The 18,854-nt window shown below is 27.4% G+C and overlaps 1 protein-coding gene across 1 annotated transcript in view; it reads left to right on the forward strand.

The window, feature by feature from the left end:
* Positions 1–400: 400 nt before the first annotated feature.
* LOC107453770 (leucine-rich repeat flightless-interacting protein 2) overlaps positions 401–18,854 on the forward strand; it is a gene marked incomplete in the record, with an annotated part of 37,628 nt that continues 19,174 nt past the window's right edge. The window contains 2 exon segments of the mRNA XM_043040463.2: positions 401–567; positions 764–894. Of these exon segments, the coding sequence (XP_042896397.1) occupies positions 808–894 (87 nt within the window).

Raw genomic sequence — 18,854 nt, forward strand, 5'->3', positions numbered from 1 at the left:
CGGGCGCAATTACGAAATTGCCCCACAGTTTATCACAAAAAAAAATCTGCTAATTTGTAGCAAAGAATCCTAATTTAAAATAAAAACAAGAATTTAACACATTAAATGAGTTATGGAACATATTATATCACTTTTATTAGTCTAAAATAATAATTTTGAATAGTTCTTTTCGTTAGTTTCGGTTTCATTTAATCAAAAAGCGCTAAAAAAGAAACTAATTTTCCTGCTTTAATTTTAATGAAATAACATTCAAGTAACAGATTTTAAGTTTAATTATAAACCTATATTTACAAAAATAAAAGAAGCCAGTGCTCTTTATAAAAAATTTTTTCGATTAAAAAGGGAAAATTAGATCATTTTCCTTAAAAGGTGAAGGAAGTGTTAGGTTGAAATTTGTTGAATGGCAACAAATATCATTCTTCTGTCGAACATGGTGATTTGATTGTTGAAAGGTCTCGAAAAATTCTTTTATTAATTAATAACATTATTTCTTTGAAAAGTTATGTTCATCTCTTGGAATTCCGGTTATAATATATTAAGCTCAAGTTCAACTATCTGTTGACAAAGGTATGTTTGGGTGCGATTTTTTGTATCTTTACCAAATGGTTGTTTTGACGGGTATTTAATATTTTGTCAACAAACGTTGACAGGCTGACAATGTTAATTCAAAACTTCATTTAAGTGACGACAGTTTTCACTGTAATTTAAATAGCTCGGATTTTCTGAATTTATTGAAGCAAGAAATATTTGTTTTTTATTTCAGAAAAATTTTCATCAGATGTGCTACAGTAATTATAGTTTTTTCCCATGGCTACTTCAAGTAGTGGTCGACGCAGAGTCTCAGGCAAATTATATGCTGCTGAAGATCAGGCATTCAGTCAAATCGCAAAGGAGGTTAGTGTTTGGAAATACTTTATTATTGCTACTCTTTTATTATGCATTCATTCTTTCTAAATTACATAATCAAAATACACCAAGGTGTGCAAACATTTGGTGTATTAATATCATATCATTGTAATGTATATCATTTGTATCATAATATCATGCGTCTGATTATCCATAAATTTCTTCCAATTAAAACATGAAAACGTACCAAGAGGTGCAACATTGGAAATGAATTATTATTTCCGATAATGCAAATACTTGGTATATTCATCTTAAATGTGTGCTAGGATCTATCTTGATTGTAGACAATCATATTGGATTGTCACATAAGTCTAATTTCTTATAATTTAACATCAGAATATAGTTAGGTGTTCAAACATTTAGTATATTTATCTTAAGTGCTTGTCTGGATCTATCCTGATATTAGGCAGTCACATTGCATTATAGCACAAGTATAATTTTATATAATTCATGTATTAAAATACACCTCAATATGCCAACATTAGGTGTATTTATCTTAAAAGCTTGCTAGGATCAATCATAATTACAGACCATTACATTGTACTGTACTGTTTTCTATAAATCTATTCTTGTGGGAAACTTTACCTTTAAGCTTTATTTATGTTAAGTTATGAAATGCTCCATCATTAAAGAATAATTTGCACTTTTGTTTATTATAAACTTGTTGAAAAAGAAGCCGATAAACAAATACCTATTTGTTTCATAAGTAAAGTAGTAATTATCAACTAATTTATTCAGGATATATAAAGATTGTTTGAATTTATTTAATGAAAAAACTGACAAAATAGAAATCAAAGCCAGTTTCGCTCAATTATTAGCACATGTTATTTGGGACAACTTTGTAGTAATCTTTCTATGTAATAAGTCCTTTTATACATTTAGTCTTAATAGTTAATATTTCTATCTCTTTTATTTTAATTCTTTAACAATGAAAATATTTATATATTTGAAAATTCCGTCACTGTTTGGCACCTTATTCATAGATATTCTATAATTAGTTTTGCATATTTGAATATTTTCAACTTCTATTTTCTTCCATAAATGCTTTGTAGCAGAAAATGAAAGAATAATAGTTTTCATTATGATTGTTTTACTCATTGTATATATTGGTGTAGCATTTAAGTTTGTATAAATTCTTGGGTAAAGCTTTTAATTATTGTGGTTTAGAACTTTGTCACATGGTATTTTTTGCCTATTTCAGTCTTAGTACTTTTTACTATAAGAATTATCGAGTCATATTGCCTCTCATGAAGTCTTGTTATAATTGCTAATTATGAAACAGATAGTGATATAGGCAGATAGTTAGCAGTCATGTTCACATGTATAAATTTTCCTTATCCATGTAGAAAATTTATAAAATTGTAGTTTCTAGTGAGTGATCCGAATAAATGTAAGAAAAGATTGTTTGTTTACATATGACTAATATTTAGTTAAACTGTTATGTTTGTGTATTCCAGATGAATTATTTTTAGTCACCAACTATAGCCACAAAAAGTGTTATTTGGTGAAACCTTAGAAAATTGTGTATACCAGCTGTTGTAGTTCTCATAATCCTTAATGGGTAGTTCTGCGGTGATTTCTTATAATTCAAAAATAATAATATCAAGTTATATATACCTTCAGTAAAATTCACGATTATACATTGACTTCCACTATACACTGTTCTCGAAAATTACACCAAACATTTTTCTTAATAATTTGCATTAAGAACTCAATATCTCACTAATAAAATAGTTTATATTTATTCATGTATTTGGTCATTACTCTACTTTCCCAGCCATATATTTTAATGGTGTTGTATTTTGTAGACATTGATGTTGGTGTTGACTTATAAATCTAGATTTCAATTAATTTTTTGGGGGGCTATGGCTATGGTGGCTCCTATTTGCCACAGAGAGTTTTATCTTTATTTCAACTATCAAATCATTGTTCTCAGTGGCTATAGTTCTTAAATATTTTAGCTGTGTTATGTTTCAACAAAAGCTTTGATTGTTGTATGATTGCAATCACTTCAATGATACCTTAGTTCACATGACAATACTATTGCACTCTGGCAGGTGTGGCAAATTGTTTGACAATGTGTTGTAATTATTAAGAAATCAATTTATTCAAATGAAACCCAGCATCAGATCAATGAGTATCAGCTTGTCTGAAAAATAAAGACTCCTGGTGTGTGGTGCACTAAGTTAATCACCACATCGCTTTCACCTTGCCATGTTGTTGGTCTTGACTCTTGAAATTGTGGATTCTTTAAACTCTGTGATCCCCTTGGGAAACAAATGGTTGTAGCAAAACTGTTAGTATTTTTTAAATAATTTGTTACTTATCCAATTAAAATTTTTTAGCAATTTCAGTTTTGAAAAAGAAATTATTAATTCTTTAAAAAATGGCACTAATCTAACAAGTGAGAGAGTTTTGCTGAAAACCTACTGAGCTGTAGATAAAAAATTTTTCCTAGGCGTTAAGGGTTTTAAATTTTTTTTTCTTTTTCAACAAGTTTCTAATTTTAAAATGTTTGAGCTTGGAAAAAGAAAGTTTCAAAATTCGTTTGAAAATTTCGAAATTCATATGAACTATTTTGTAATACCTCACATTCGCTTTGAAACTATAATTTTTTATTTCTTTTAATTTTTGACATGGAATTTGATATTTTTAGATGAACACAGTGTGTATATTACAAAATTCCTTGGCTATTCAAATTTTTATCCTAAAATCTTTTATTTGGAATAAAGTTCATATAGCATATAACTTTTTAAAACCCCACACCATTATATCCTGTTTTTTAATTTAACAATAATATACTACAACTAGGCCAGTTCCTAATTAGCTGAATATAAAACTGATTAGGGGAAAGCTGGACAATATACACTGTTTTAAAAGTGGTGGTTCAGCTAAAAATTAATCTATATTGGTTAGAGATGAGTTTGAGCTTTACTTGTAATAGCTGGAGATATGCGTAAAGTAAAGGCCAAATTTTCTAGTGTCACAATGTTTATTGTAATATTTTTTAGTCTGATGCTTAAAAGAATAAAAGTTCTATATAAGCTTTTAGCTTTATTATAATTGTCTTAAGTTGTCCACATTGATGATTTTACTTAGTAATTTTCTATTTCTATTAATTGAGATTGATATTGCATGCTGAAAGTATCAGAGTTTTGTAAGTCATACTTAGTTTTATCAGATACTAAGTAAATTAGTACTTACCCATCTTAAAGTTTGGTCCAATATTGGTATCTTATCCCATACGAGTTGAGCTTTCATCCACCAACCACCATGTTGAAATAAAACCCTTAATCGCATATGACCAAAGTGCAGTGGATAAAATTAATAGTTTTAAAATTATTAGGAAATTGTACATAAGTTAGTTTAAGTCAAAAATTACACTTTTTACACATAAACCTTTAAAACTTCTCAACCATATTTCTATTGATTGACTTGTTTTTTACCCCACATGACTCCTAGAAAGAAAACCATTAAAATGTTACCTTTCTTGTCTGTAAATAACAATGTTCTACCCCTCTCAGATCCTCTCTCCCTCAGTAAACTTCAGATATCCGTTTAGGCTTAAACCCTAACTTTTAAAACAAATCCCAGTTTTCCCTTTGTAAGCCAGTTCCTGTACCATAAAAAATAACTAATATGGAAATAATTTGGGGAGACCTGAAATTCTTTTNTTTTTTTTTTTTTTTTTTTTTTTTTTTTTTTTTTTTTTTTTTTAAATTCTTATTTTTGCACTCAATATCGAAATATGAGCTGCAGTGACTCAGATTTGAATCCCAGTGATGCCCGGTTTATATGAATTCTACACACAGCTCGCACTAACTACAGTGCTGATGTAAAATATGCTTAATGGTAGATGGATTGTGTTTTAAAGTCCCCTTGCCATCGTGCTAACTGTGGGGGGTTGTGGTTTTCCTATTTCATACAATACAAATGTGGGTTACTTCTATTAACCATTTCTACGCGAAGGCTAGTTTCTCCCAATGCTTGGTTCAGGGCTTTCCTTGTCTTCGAGGTCTGGTTCAAACTTAGAAGGCTACGGATTTGAACTTTGGTTACCGTAGACTCAGAATTGTGTCAGCTGTTCAATGCTGGTTATAAAATAAAATAAAAAGAAATATAAAAATCTTAAATTTTCCCATCCCTCAGGAGAACCATGGTCCCCATCTTAATTTATTCAGCAGAAGAGGGTTCAAAAGAGTAAGAAATAAATAACTTTACTGTTCTATCTAGGCATCTTGGGCATTGATTATAACGTTTTATTTGTTTATTTTTTACTCTTAATCGAATGATACCAAAATCAAATTGATAGGAAAAATAGTTCAGAAGTTATAATCGATTTTAAATGTAGTAAAGTATTAAAAAAAAAATTACAATTTCAGACTATATATTTTTATGCCTCCGAAGTACCTATTTAGACAAATGAGATATTTATAAAGGAAGGAAAACAAAGCAGAAAGAAATCATAGCTCAAAAATTATTAAAGGTTTTATGTCTAAAAAGAAAATGGTTTTATACTTATGACTATCTTCGGATAGTGCTATATCCTTCTGACAGTGCTATATGCACAAAGCATTCAATCCTATGTATCTTATCACACTGAAAATATGAACAAAATCACTATAGTTTAGAAGCTATTAGAGTTGTAATAGTTTTACGTATAAAGAGTACAAATTTTTGTTTTTATGTAAAAACTATAATTTTCTTATTTATACTTTGGTCATTGCTATCTAGACAAATCAGGCATTGTTTCTTATTTGTTCAAATAAAATCAATAATACCATTTGTATGTCATTTGAATTAATAGTTTCAAAATTATAACTGTTTTATTTATTTATTTATTTTTCGTAAAAAATTACAAGTAAAAAATTTATTTTAAAGCTAGAAATTCTCAAAACTTCTGAAATATTAGTCATATCGACTTGGTTTTGATTTAATTTGATTCGCTGTAAAAATAATAATAATACTTTGGAAGCAATATCAGAGGTGTAGTTAGGTACAAGTACATGACTTTGAAATATTACTCCTTTCCATTTTACTCCATTCTATTCATTGTAAGAAATGGCATTGGTAATCATGTTGTTCATCAACTTTATTTAAAAATTGGGAAGGCAAAGTACATTTAATTTATGCATTATAACTTTGAATTATGAGAATAGCTAAAAAACAAAAAACTTTCCTTTCACGTGAATATATATTTTTTATCACAAATTGGTGGATTCTGAAGGATCAAAATTTTAGATTGAGACTTATGACATTTTAAATTTAAATTCTTTTTCCTGAGTCTTTCTGGTATGATGTACTTTTATAATTAAACGATGGGAAGAAAAGTAACTGGTTGCTTATTTAATTTAAGTCGCCACTTTTTTTTTTATAAACTCGACATGTGTCGAGTGGTTGTTTTCCGGTCTATTTGAAAGTAACGAAAAAATTTGTTTTCTCGAATATTTTGAATTTTTAAAAAAACATACTTTTGATTATATTGTTTATAGAAAATTGTGTAACGTTGATTTCGAAAAATTGTGCGTTGAGCTTGGAGAGAATCAGTCATTTCGATATTCAAACACAAATATCTATTATGGAAGAATATTTACCACTACTTTTTATTTTGAAACTATTTTTGTTAAATGTTAAAATCCCCCCCCCCCTCTGTCTCTTTTCTCTTGTTCATTCATTTTAGAACTGGCAGCCTTTGGTGACCAAGCCGAATGCATAGCACGACCTCAAATTTTAACTTTTCACTAGTTTTAAGCAATTAATTAACCAAATTTTTTCTCTGTCCAGCTGTTCTGCGAGGATGTACTTTATTTCACTTTTAACTATTTTCAAAAAGATACCCGCTATATTGTTCGTTTTGTCTTGAATTTTAGTATTAACTTAAAATCCGTACCGCAGCTATTAAATCACATAAACCACCATAAGTATGGGTTCCGGACATTCCAGCATAGTTGGCAGCTGAAGTATCGTAACTTGAATATCTCTTAAAATATTTATTTGCCATTGCTCGAAAAAAGCAAGCTCCATTACCAATAATTGGTATGACGGTATTAGCTCCGTTGCTCCAGGGACTAATATAGGGGATAGGGGGCAACGTATCTACCTTTATGGTTGCTACGTTCGTTATGTTTAAAATTTCTTTGTAACTAAGTTTTTATATGTATAAAAATAAGAAATTATTATAAATCAATACTTAACCCTTTGTATCACCGCGTTACATGTCTGTAACATACATGAAAATTCAATCGTATAATGAGGTGGATTTACCTATAAAATCGTCAGGTAAAGAAAATATTGCAAACTCGGGGGAACCAAGTCTTGGTGCAGCTGCCAATATTATAATGCGTTTAGCGAGAATTGTTCCACAACATAATTGCAGGATATACAATTTTTTTACAACAATCCCCTTCATTGTATATTTGTCTAAGGAGGGATTGAAAAATGTGGTGTGAGACCTTGTTACCATGAAAACAACAATTTCAAAATTTTTCGCATGAAGTTTTAAATATATTGGAATTTTTGTGCTATTTTTCACGATATTGGAGATGTTCAACAAATGCTTTTTATCAATAAATTTTTAATTTTAAGGTCTTCATTTTTTCATTATTTTTTACACGCTTAATATGATGTATTCTAACATCCGCGTAAATATTTCTTAAATCAGAGTTGTTGAGCAACAAAGGGTTAACGTATTACTAACCATTTACAAAAGTTCAATTATAAGACAATCCAACAAAATGGATATTAACTATAGGTCAATAAATAGAAAAATACTCGAATTTATGGTGCCACGTAAGAGAAATATATTGATGATCCATTTGCTAAGTAAATTACTTTCATTTCCCCTCCCCTATTCGATTAAAAAAGAAATTTTTTTTTTTTGAGATATGGATTTAGTTTTCCTCTTCTTTTAAAGTCTTCTAGTTTTGCTAGCGATTAAAACCTTTTTTTTAAAACTCTTATTAATGCATAATTTAAACCAACTTCCTTTTTTATATTATTTATTTTAAGATTTTAATAAATTATTGCAAACATGTACCATTATAAAAAAAAATATTAAAAGAATATTACAGCTTAAATGGTTCCTAAATGCCTTTTTGTATTTTCTTTTTTAAATCTTGTAAAGGATGTTGTTTCCAGCAGGGAGCTCTAAGAACTGGTTTCTCTTGGAAGTGTAGGAGGGTACTATTTTATGCTATTTTTACAGTTGATTAGAACGGAAGGCACATCAATAGGTGCGCCCTGATCTTTCCTTTTTTATTATTTCACCAGACGCTTCATTTCCTTTCGCTTGTGATTTACCTTTCGCTGCCAGACAAAACATTGACTTGAAATAAAGACATCCTTTCCTTTCAGTCTCTTCTTATAGGAAAGTTAAGATTTCAATGCGCATATTATCATTAAATGTCTGTGCATCTACTTGTAACTAATGCATCTCTATTATTTCTTTGTCGGTTAAGCAAACGGTGTGCATTCAGCTCAGATTAAATTGGGAGAAAAAAAATTAAAAGAAAAATTTTGCAATTCTACAATTACTTTACTTTTTTTTTCCTGATTACTTTTTTTGAAAAATAAATTTTTGTTACTACTTTTTGGGAAAATCGGTTATTTATTTTACATTGAAAAAAAATTATACTATATTACAATTTAAGACTTTTGTATCATTGGAAAGAAAGAGCGTATTTCGGGGATAAAAAACGCATCGCAACTACAAGGTGCAAAAATAAAGTTATTTTAGGTTAAACAGTAAAGAAATTTTGTGTGTATTTTAAAAATATCTTTTAACTTGTGAAGTTTTAGAGGGAGTGAGAGAATGATCCAAGTTCCAATTCTATTGTTCTTTTATGCTCCCTACATTTATTCTTGCATCAAACTTCGTTTCTAGAACTGTTTTAGATTGTTGCATTTAGTATGCATTTAACATACTTTTTTTCTCACTTAAGCGGTATAACCGCGTCCAGTTTACGTGATTGTCATGTGGTTTTCTGTTCATAAATTCTATCGTTGTAATCATTATTTAAGACCAACACTGCAATTTGGACTCTTATTAAATCTTATCGAAACTTTACTGTTTATTTTAAGATGTATGTTTTTTTTTTATTGTTTTAATGAAAGATCTGTTTAGAATTCTTTTTCCCTTCAAAGACGATATCCAAATTTTATTTTTGCGCTATCATTGATTATTTTGTAACCACTGACAAAAATTTTAGTTTGAAATGGTTGTGTTTAATACTTTATTTATTAATTCATTTTAGTAACTTATTGCTAAATTTCAATTGTGTTGATAAGGTTAATTGACGCTAAGTTTCCTCCATCATTTGTAAGTTTTTTTATTTCATAATGCTTATTAAATAAATTGTGGTATTCTTATTTATTTAGCTTTTGTTTTTCATCCTTAATGTTTTCGATGGTGTGCATTCTGATTTATCTTCTATATTTTTATCATGCTTGAATGCTTAGAAAAATTTGGCAGCTTGCCCGCTACCAACAAGTGACGTTTTTAAATTTTTGCTGAATGGAATTCTATTTAAATCCCCTACTTGTGTCCGCAGTCTGAAACCTAAGCAAACAATGATTTTGAGGCATCTGCCGTCGTTAATGGCGTTTTACGCTTCTTTGTTTTGACTGCTTTGGACGAATGATTTGATTTACCTTTTTCTTTTTTCAGCATTTCAGTTATTAAAAAATAAAATGTTTTTCTACAATTGGGAAATTGTGCTCGAGTTAAAAATTGTAAGTTAGAAATTTTTTTCTCCACACTTCGGCTTTTTTGTTTGTCGGGAATATAGATAACCTGGCTTAATTGGCTGTTTTTATAACACTGATTTCGCATAATTAATTTTAAAAAAATTAACTCTTAATAACTTTGAATATTTTATTGCACTATGTGTATGCATAAAAAAGTATAAGCTATATTTTTGTCCTATATCATACATGTGGAAATATGATTAGTTAATTGGAGTAATTTTCAAATTGTAACAAATGTTCTCTGGCACAATGTTCTGTTTCTCTGTTTCATGATTTGATTTTTTTTCCTTATTTTTCCTTTGTCGTGTTATAGTTTAATTGACTTGTTTAATTTTACCAGTGCAAATGTTTTCTTACATTTAATACATTACTTTTTCTTTGATGTAATATTTAGGTATTAAAAAGAACTTTATTTTTTTCTTAATATATTTTTTATTGCAGCTGCTTTTTTTTTTTGTCTGTATAAAGGTGTTTTGCTGCACAGAAATATATTTAAATGTTGCGCACGTAAAATATTTCGTTTTTTTAAATAATCGCGAATGTTTATGATTAATTATGAAATACCATTGGATTACATAGAGAAATAATTAAAAGTAGTTTCGTCGTCCTACCTTTTTAAATATTTAATGCCCTTTCTTCTAATATAAAGTTTTTAGCCTTTTGCATAATTTGACTATTTAAAAAAGAAAGAAAGATTAAAAAAAAAATAAATGTAACTCTTATGCATAAAACATGAAAGATCTACGCGGAAGGATTGAAAAACTTTTCCCAAAACAACGATTTTCATTGTCTGTGGCATTACATTTTCATTCCATTTTTTTTTAAACAATTAATAGTACGCACATTATTCGTTGCATCTACGATTTCTTTATTATGTTTGGAGGCGGTACCTTTTTTGGAAAAAAAATTTTCTGTATCGAGCTTCTGATACAATTTAAATATGTAAAATATATTCGTAGGGGGTGGAAAAAAACAGATTTAAAAAAAAGGGAAAATATTTAATTATAATAAAAAGTTACACTTATAGCCTAAATTTAAAATTCTACTCCTACCATTTGTGAATATTTTTCATGGAACTTTTGCTATATAACCGTTTTATTCTGAATAATCGATTTGGTATCCGGTAAAGTTAGAAATTATTTGAAATTCGAAAAAAATAATAATAATAATAATAATAATTCTGAAACATAATGAGATGACCAAAAAATTTAAAAATATTTTAATTCTACTTTTATTAACAAATGTTCTGAATATCTATGCTTTTGAAGCTTTCGAAATTTTTATTTTATAGGCAGCTGAAATTGCAAACTTTTAGTTCAATAATTGGCAATTCATTATTAAAATATTGTGAAATTTAACACTTCTTTCTATTTTCAATAATCTCTCTGCTGTTGCAACTATTTATAAATATAAACGTAAAGCATTTACTACTTTTTTTTTCCATTACAAAATTTTAATTCACATGCATCCCCTCATACATAATCAAACTCGGTAGTTTCACACAGCTTTTAAACTACTTTTTATTTTAATAAATATTTGTAAATATTATGTAATGTTTACTGATGATATTTGTTTTATCGTATTAAAAAGTAATTAAAGAAATTTTTGCGCTCTTGTGTCAATTAATTTACAACTCAAGTGTTTATTCTTTCTAGCTTTGTAGATAGATATTTTTATAAAAAATTTTTTAATTAATATAAAAAACTATACTTTATAATAATTCTTCTTGCAGCCAATCGAATAATACATTTACAATTTAAAAAATATGATCATTTTTTAACTGTTTAGATCTATAATGCTATCCGATTTTCATTTATATAGTCCTTGCCCCCATCCCCCTCCCAACTTTAAGACAAAATCGACGCCTATGAATTTGCGTTAGGAAAGAATTTAGTCTTTTTTTTTCTTTCGTTTTTTTTTTATGTATATTATATATGTACTTTTCACATGCATGCCACAAAATACGTGCTACGATGATACAAATGATCAGCTGTAGACCTGAAAATAACCACTCACCACGTGGCGTGGCAGGGGAAAAAGTAACGACTTATTATTTTTTTTTTAAATAAATAAATAAAAATAAATGGTCACTTATTCCCCTCGTTATTTTATGTATTTTTATTTTACCGCATGGACTTTTCTCATCTGGTGAAGTCAAATCAGTATGTTTAACAAAATTTTGTCACATATTTATGCTATTTTTATTATTAGATAGCCCTTTATAACTGTAGATTATTTCTTATACGCTTTTTTTTTTCTTTCAAATATATAACTTAATCCAAGCAAAAAATAGCTATTAAATAAATAAGACCTATCGGTATTGGTCACCGACTCATTAGGTTTGAGGAAAAAGTGGCTACTAAGTTATTTGAGCTACCGGCCACTTGCTACTAACTGAAAATTTAAATTTTCAGTTTTAATCTACTGTTAAGCGTCGCCATTCTTGCAGTATTACAGGACTGAATTTCACATGTAAATAATTGTAGAAAGAAAACTAGAGCCGTGTCCCCTTACTATTATAAACTAACAAAATGCAGTAACATCGGAAGAAAAAAAGATCTGGACGTGAAAAAGTTTTAAAGCTGCTTTGTACGCTTTTAACTTTATGGAGGAGATAAATTTAATCTAACAGCGGTTTAGGAAGATGCTAAGTAGAAAAGATAGGGCATAAGGCCAATTTGGGTGGAAGGAAAAAAAGAAAACTTAATTGATGCTAAACGGAATTTTGTAATATTAGATTCGGACTTCGGTATGTTGCGCAAGGTGTTTATTTTTTTAAAATGCTATCACCCAGTTTTTAGTGTCATTTTATTGCTATCATTAAAGTCCTCAATTCTAAATATAGTTTTATTATTTTAGTTACAAGTGGAATTTCCTCAGCTATGTTCTCATAGCTTGTTAAAAAAATAGATAAATTTAACCAGTGTGTGATTGGACTTCAAAAACATAATAAATTAAAATAATTTTCTCTCTCTTCCTCTATTTCTCCCCTCCTTATTAGAGATTCTGAAAAAAAAATATCGAAAGAAAGGACGCTTGAATAAAATTTATAAATGTTAACGCAATTGTGCGATAGTTGTTTCGGTATTTTCGCTAACTGTTCTTTTTTAAGAATATGGTGTAAATAGTCACAAATAATGAATGCATGCCATGGATTAACTATAAAAAAAAATTGTTTCTTTTTAATGATTTCCTAATTTCTGTGATTATGGCATTTACGGCAAAGTTTGAACTTGTTCTGTCGCTGCCGTCCAGTCGTAACTTCCTAAAAAAGTTATCTTATTTTATAACCGTCGTTGAACAGCCGACCCAATTTTAAGTATTCAGTTATCAATGTTCAACTTCGTAACCTTGTAATTTTGAACCCAATCCATGAGACAAGGGAACTCCTGGATCAAGTATTGGGAGAAATTGGCCTCAGTGGAGGATTTTTTGATGAACTGACTCGCATTTGCTTTACATGGAGAGGAAAACCACGAAAACTTCCAACGGTCAGCTTGTTGGCAAGCGGGCTAAAAAAGTATTGACAACGTTTAAATTGTCTCCACAGTTTACTGCTTTTTTTTTACTTGGTGTTTTAATTGGGTGGAACTAGACCTGAAAATAATCACCCGAGTCAACAAAATAAGATGCAACTTAAATAAAGAACCAGTCACTTTTTCCCATTTTTTTTCCTTATTTTATTCGCATCGAAGTTTTTTGCTCGTTGCGAAATCAACTGAGTATGTTTAACTAAATTTTGTCCCATATTTATATTATTTTTATTTTTGAATTAAATTTTTGATAGCCGTAAATTGTTTCTATTATGATTTTTTTTTAAAATATATACATAAATTAATTTAAGCAAAATAAAAAAAGGGAAAAAAAAACTTGCTAATAAATGAATAGGACCCACCGGTATTGGTCTCAGACTCATTCAGTTGAAGGAAAAAATGGCTACCAAGTTATTAGTCTACCGGCCACTGGCTACTATATGAAAATTTATATTTTCAGTTCTAGGCGAAACGCACCCCAACAATTTTTTTATTTTATTATATTATCTTAGAGGCATTAACATTGAGGGGGAGAATTAAAATAATTTTTAAAAGAAGTGCTTGTGTCGAAAAAAATCACCTTTTCTCTTTCCCTGATAAATTCTTAATTCAGTTATTTTCTTAGAAAAAAAATCAAATACGAAAATAAATGGGTAACTGTAATAAATTGTGACTTCCAATGTATTTATCAATATTTTGATGTAATCATGTTAATTATATACATAAATGCTATTGGTTAAAAGTAATTAATCTCTCCTAAAAAACGGAATTTTATTTATTATTTACTTACAAGAATTAAAATATTTAGTTGTAGGAACTTCAACGCAACCGTTCTTAAACAAAATAAAAATGTAAAAATATTTATGAAAAAGGTAATATGTATTTTATTTACATTACGTTAAAAAAAAAAACTTAAATGTATTTTTTCGGAAAAGTGCGGTAGTTATTAAATAACTATTTTTCTATTCATTCTCGTATTTTATTATTTTTTTTAATTATTATAATATGAAGATATTGATTCACGGATGTTATTTATTAAGTAATGCCAGTAATATGAGAGTTGTAATTCAGATGAAACGTAAGAAGTATACAGATATACCTGTATGTCACTTTTTTGTTGATTTTTTTTGTCTTAATTACGAGTTCGGTAGTTTTTTTTCTTTGTAGTAATTACAATTTCTCATCATTCCGATAGGGAGATGTGACATGATTTTCTTCAAAATGTTAAACTTAATTATGTTAAGTAAATAAATTTGTATTTCTGAATAATTTTTTAATTGATTTTAATGACTGTTTTATATTTAATCTTTGATTGCTTAAAGTTACTTAAACCATGTAAATAAATTTTGTGATTTGTACAGAAATTGTTTCGCATTATTATACGTTATAATAAAGTTGTTACTGCAGATTATGAACAATGTAAATTAGGTATACAAAATCCTTTTTTTTTTTTAATGATTTATTACGAATTTAAAAATTCTTTGTACAAATGTAATCGTAAACGCCTGGGCTACAATCATGTTTTATTGATGTATTATGGCATTCATTTCATTTTGAGAAATAAGTATTTTATCCCGTATTTGGTATTTTCCACTTGTATGTCGTATGTGAGGTTAACACACGTGAACATAAAAATCAAGGCATCTTTTTTCTTTTAATTGCAGTATTTTTTTATGATTATTAGTAAAATACAATCTAGTTTTTAAAATCGATTGATTTTTATAAAAATCATTTTCTTACTAACGATCGATTTTAAAAATTGATCTGCTGTACAACTTTAGTAGAATCCTTCTACTTTGAAATCAATCAATCATTCTTTAAAATCGATACGCTTAAGTGACGATTAGTCTGAAGCAGCCCGCTTTTTAAATTTGTTCAGCTTTGAGCGATATAAGTAATTTAAATTGCACAAAGGTATTTAAATGGACTTTTTTTTATTTTATTTGTAATTAAAATATATTAAATATTTCGATTGATGAAACTTTTTAATGCAATCGTTAAATTTGTTAAAGTGAAAATATTATGACGCGATTAAATGCACAGTGTTTCCGTAAAGTACAAAAATGTATATCTTGAATGTCTGTTAAAATTCACTGTAAGATTGTATATGTTTTTCATAAATGAATTCATTTATAGTTTAATAATTATAATACTTTCTGCTATTTTATTAATGGCGCATTTTATAGAAACTTTCGCATTTTAACATTACTTCATGATTCTTCGCACTGATCTCATTGCGTTATGATATCTTTTTGCATTTTTTGCAATCGTCATTGTTTACATTGTTAACGTATGTATAAAAATGCGAAGGAAGTCATAAAGCTTTTAAATTAATCGATTTTAGAGAGATAAGATAGTTTTAAAAAAGTACAAAACACATTTCGCTTATTACTATTAGATATTAACTCTAATCTTTTAAAAAAGTTTGTTTTTGCATAGGTTGCCCACTTAGTTACATAAGTCGATCGTTTTTATTTAATAAATCTTAAAATTATTCTTAAGATATTTTTAAACTTCATGAGTCGTCTTTATTGGCGAAAGTCAATTTGGAACTGAATCTTTTTGAACTTAGATCATTTTTTCTAAGATGGAACATAAAAGGGCTTTTGAGAACTATTTTCAACCACACATTTTTTGGACCATATTATAATTAGAAATCTTTTAATTTGGTTTAGATCCATTTTTGCCTGAAATATTTTTGTAAATATATTGGGCTAAAAATTGTATTTTAATTGATTTTGTAAATTTAGTTGAAAACAATTTCCAAATTAAGCTCAAAAATTGCTATCATTGCCTGTTAAGGAAATGAATGAAAAGTCAATAATTTACATATTTTGCATCAATTCTATTGTAGGAATTGATTTATAATAAATTCCACAAGTTAATGCTTTGCTGTGTTGGGCTTGATATATTATTTACATTAAATTTCTGATTTATGACGCACATTAAATTCTTAATATTTTTAAATACTCAATTTTTTAATAATACCTTTTTAACAGGTATTTTTATGATTTAAATTCTACTTTTAGTTCCATCCAAAAACATTTTTTATTAGTTATGTAATAAATAAAATGCATATTATTTTATATATTGGTTATTTTCTGCATTCAATAACTTTTGCTTTTTTAAGCAATATTTCTCGTTAAAATATTTATTTTTATTATTTAATGGTTTGTTTCGCTTAAAATATTCGCAGGAAGTTTTAAAAAAAAAAAAAAAATCGACAAACTTTGAAATTAGTTTTTTAAATAAATTACTGTCTCCAATTTCTGAAAATTTTTAAGTAATTTACTATATTATAAAAGTGTTACAGAGATAGATGCTTACATTTTCTGATATTGTATGTTTGTCTTCTCAAATGTATAAAATCAATATTCTTAGAATGTTTTGTTCTGCTTATTTTGTATGTGCCCAACCCAACTTTAGTGTAATTACTGTCTGAAGTTCAAAAAGTGCCAATAGAATACTGTGGATATCTCTAGTCGAGTAAAATGTATTTTCCAGATTATAAAAAGCATTTTGTTCTACAAAACAGTAAAATTTAATGCTGAACCATTTCTTTTAAGACCAATAAGCTTAATTTCAGCTTTAAAAATCTGTGTATGACTTTATCGAACATAATTGCTGACTGCCAAATTTTTTTCCTACGAAATTACAAGGAATTAAAGAGATTTTGGTTTCTACAAAATACTATAACTTTCAGAAAATATTAATAGTTTAATTAAAGAAATAAAATAGCTTTTAATCTAGTTGGTAAAAACAATTGAACTGTAATAACTGTTCTTACCAGAAATGCATTTAAAGGGGATTCTCCTATGGACTTATATTTACTATACTATTTGAAAAACTTTGAATGTATTTGATTCCTTTGGGTCTATTATTACATTTTTAATTTCTGTTCTGCCATATTTCAAAAAATATAAAAGAGCATTATTATTTGACGATTAAAACATTGATAGTAAGCATAAGAATACTTGATTTTAAAACATTAATGTTTAAACTTTTAATTTTATGACTTATTTTTGAGATTATGTTTATATAATCTACGAGTGTTTAGATAGCTATGAATGCATTCTGTTTTGTGTTACAACTATAGTTTGATTTTGAAAAACAAAATATTAACTTTGTAAAGTAAAACTAATTAGCTTAAAAAAATATGCTTTTTTTTTTTTTTTTTTTTTTTNGATCTAATAAATTTTTTTTTTTTTTTTTTTTTTTTTTAAATTTTTAATTGGAAATTAACTTACCATTTTTATTTTAACTTTTTTAGTCTTAGTAAGAATTGAATTATTTAGAATATTTTCACAAATGTTATTAAATTGCTTAATTTTAACATTAATATTTGAATTTTGTAATTTTACTTCTTTTTTGTTGTTGTTAGTTTTTGTTTAAAAAATTGTGAGTAAAAACAAAAATTAGGTTACTTTAAAAAAAAAAAAAAAAAAAAAAAAAACTTTTTACTTTAATTTAATTTAAAAAATTTGCAATTCCAGTTTTAATTACTTGTGAACATTTCATAATTTTTGATAAATTTTATAAATACATCTAAACCAGTGGTTACCAACTGGCGGCCAGCGAGTCACATCCGGCCAAACAATTAAGTCTTCTTTTTTTTTGCCCGCGAACTAAACTATATTAATTGTCATTTTTTGTGGACAATTTTCATTAAAAATCTATATGGGTTTAAAGTACTTTTCTTCGTTAAAAAAACCCCTAATTTCTTCGTCTCTGGGAAATTTAACATACCAACGGTACAAAAAATTTCTTTCTCAGATAAAAATCTACTTCCTATTTTACTTTGTAATTCAATACTTTTATTTTATACAACTTGATAAAAATCTGACAGTAATATTTAATGTTCCTTCAAACATAAAAGAGTCCTATATAAAATTTTGATAAAGTTTCGACCCGCCATTTCACTGGTGTTTTTAATTGCAGCCCCCGGCCTCTTGTAAGTTGGAAACCCCTGATTTAAACCATAACAAATTTAGATGAAATATACAAATTGTATTTTAAAGTGTCTATCAAAAAATATCTTATGTTTTTAAATCACTATAGAGCAAATGGTGTGGTTAAGAACAAAATATATCTTAAAATTGAAAAAAGTAATGCTGTTTTTTCTGTTTAGTTTCATTAATATCCCATTTTGTAATTATTGTCACCATATGGTGACATGCAAAAACATGTTTTAAAATAACAAGAATTTTGTTTTCAAATTACGTGTTTGTTTATAAAATGTGGTCATACTTAAGGTAATATAAAAATGTAACTAGTACAAAGATGTGTTTGTATTGAAAAAGTAAAAAAAATATATTGAAAATTGTAATATTTCGTCTAAGTTCTAGTTGTAATCTACTCTTTTTTTTAAAAATATTCATTAAGTTCACATTTTAATATTTAAAATTTTTTCCTAAATTTACTTACTAATAATTTACTTATTAATAATTGATTCAGAAAAGGAAAATTAATATTTTCTTCTTGAGTTTTTAAAGTATTTAAGTTAAGGGTTCGTTAATTACGTTTTTTCATGCACTAACAATTCAAAGCTCTCTAAATTTTTATTTTTAAAGTTTTTCCATTGCTGATTGTTGATTTGTATCCTTAAATATATGGTCTTAATGTAAAAATTCTCAACATTAAGGAAATTGTGAGATTCAAAAAAAAAAAAAA

This window comes from Parasteatoda tepidariorum, chromosome 1 (genome assembly GCF_043381705.1).
Source record: "Parasteatoda tepidariorum isolate YZ-2023 chromosome 1, CAS_Ptep_4.0, whole genome shotgun sequence".
Taxonomy (NCBI): Eukaryota; Metazoa; Arthropoda; class Arachnida; order Araneae; family Theridiidae; genus Parasteatoda; species Parasteatoda tepidariorum.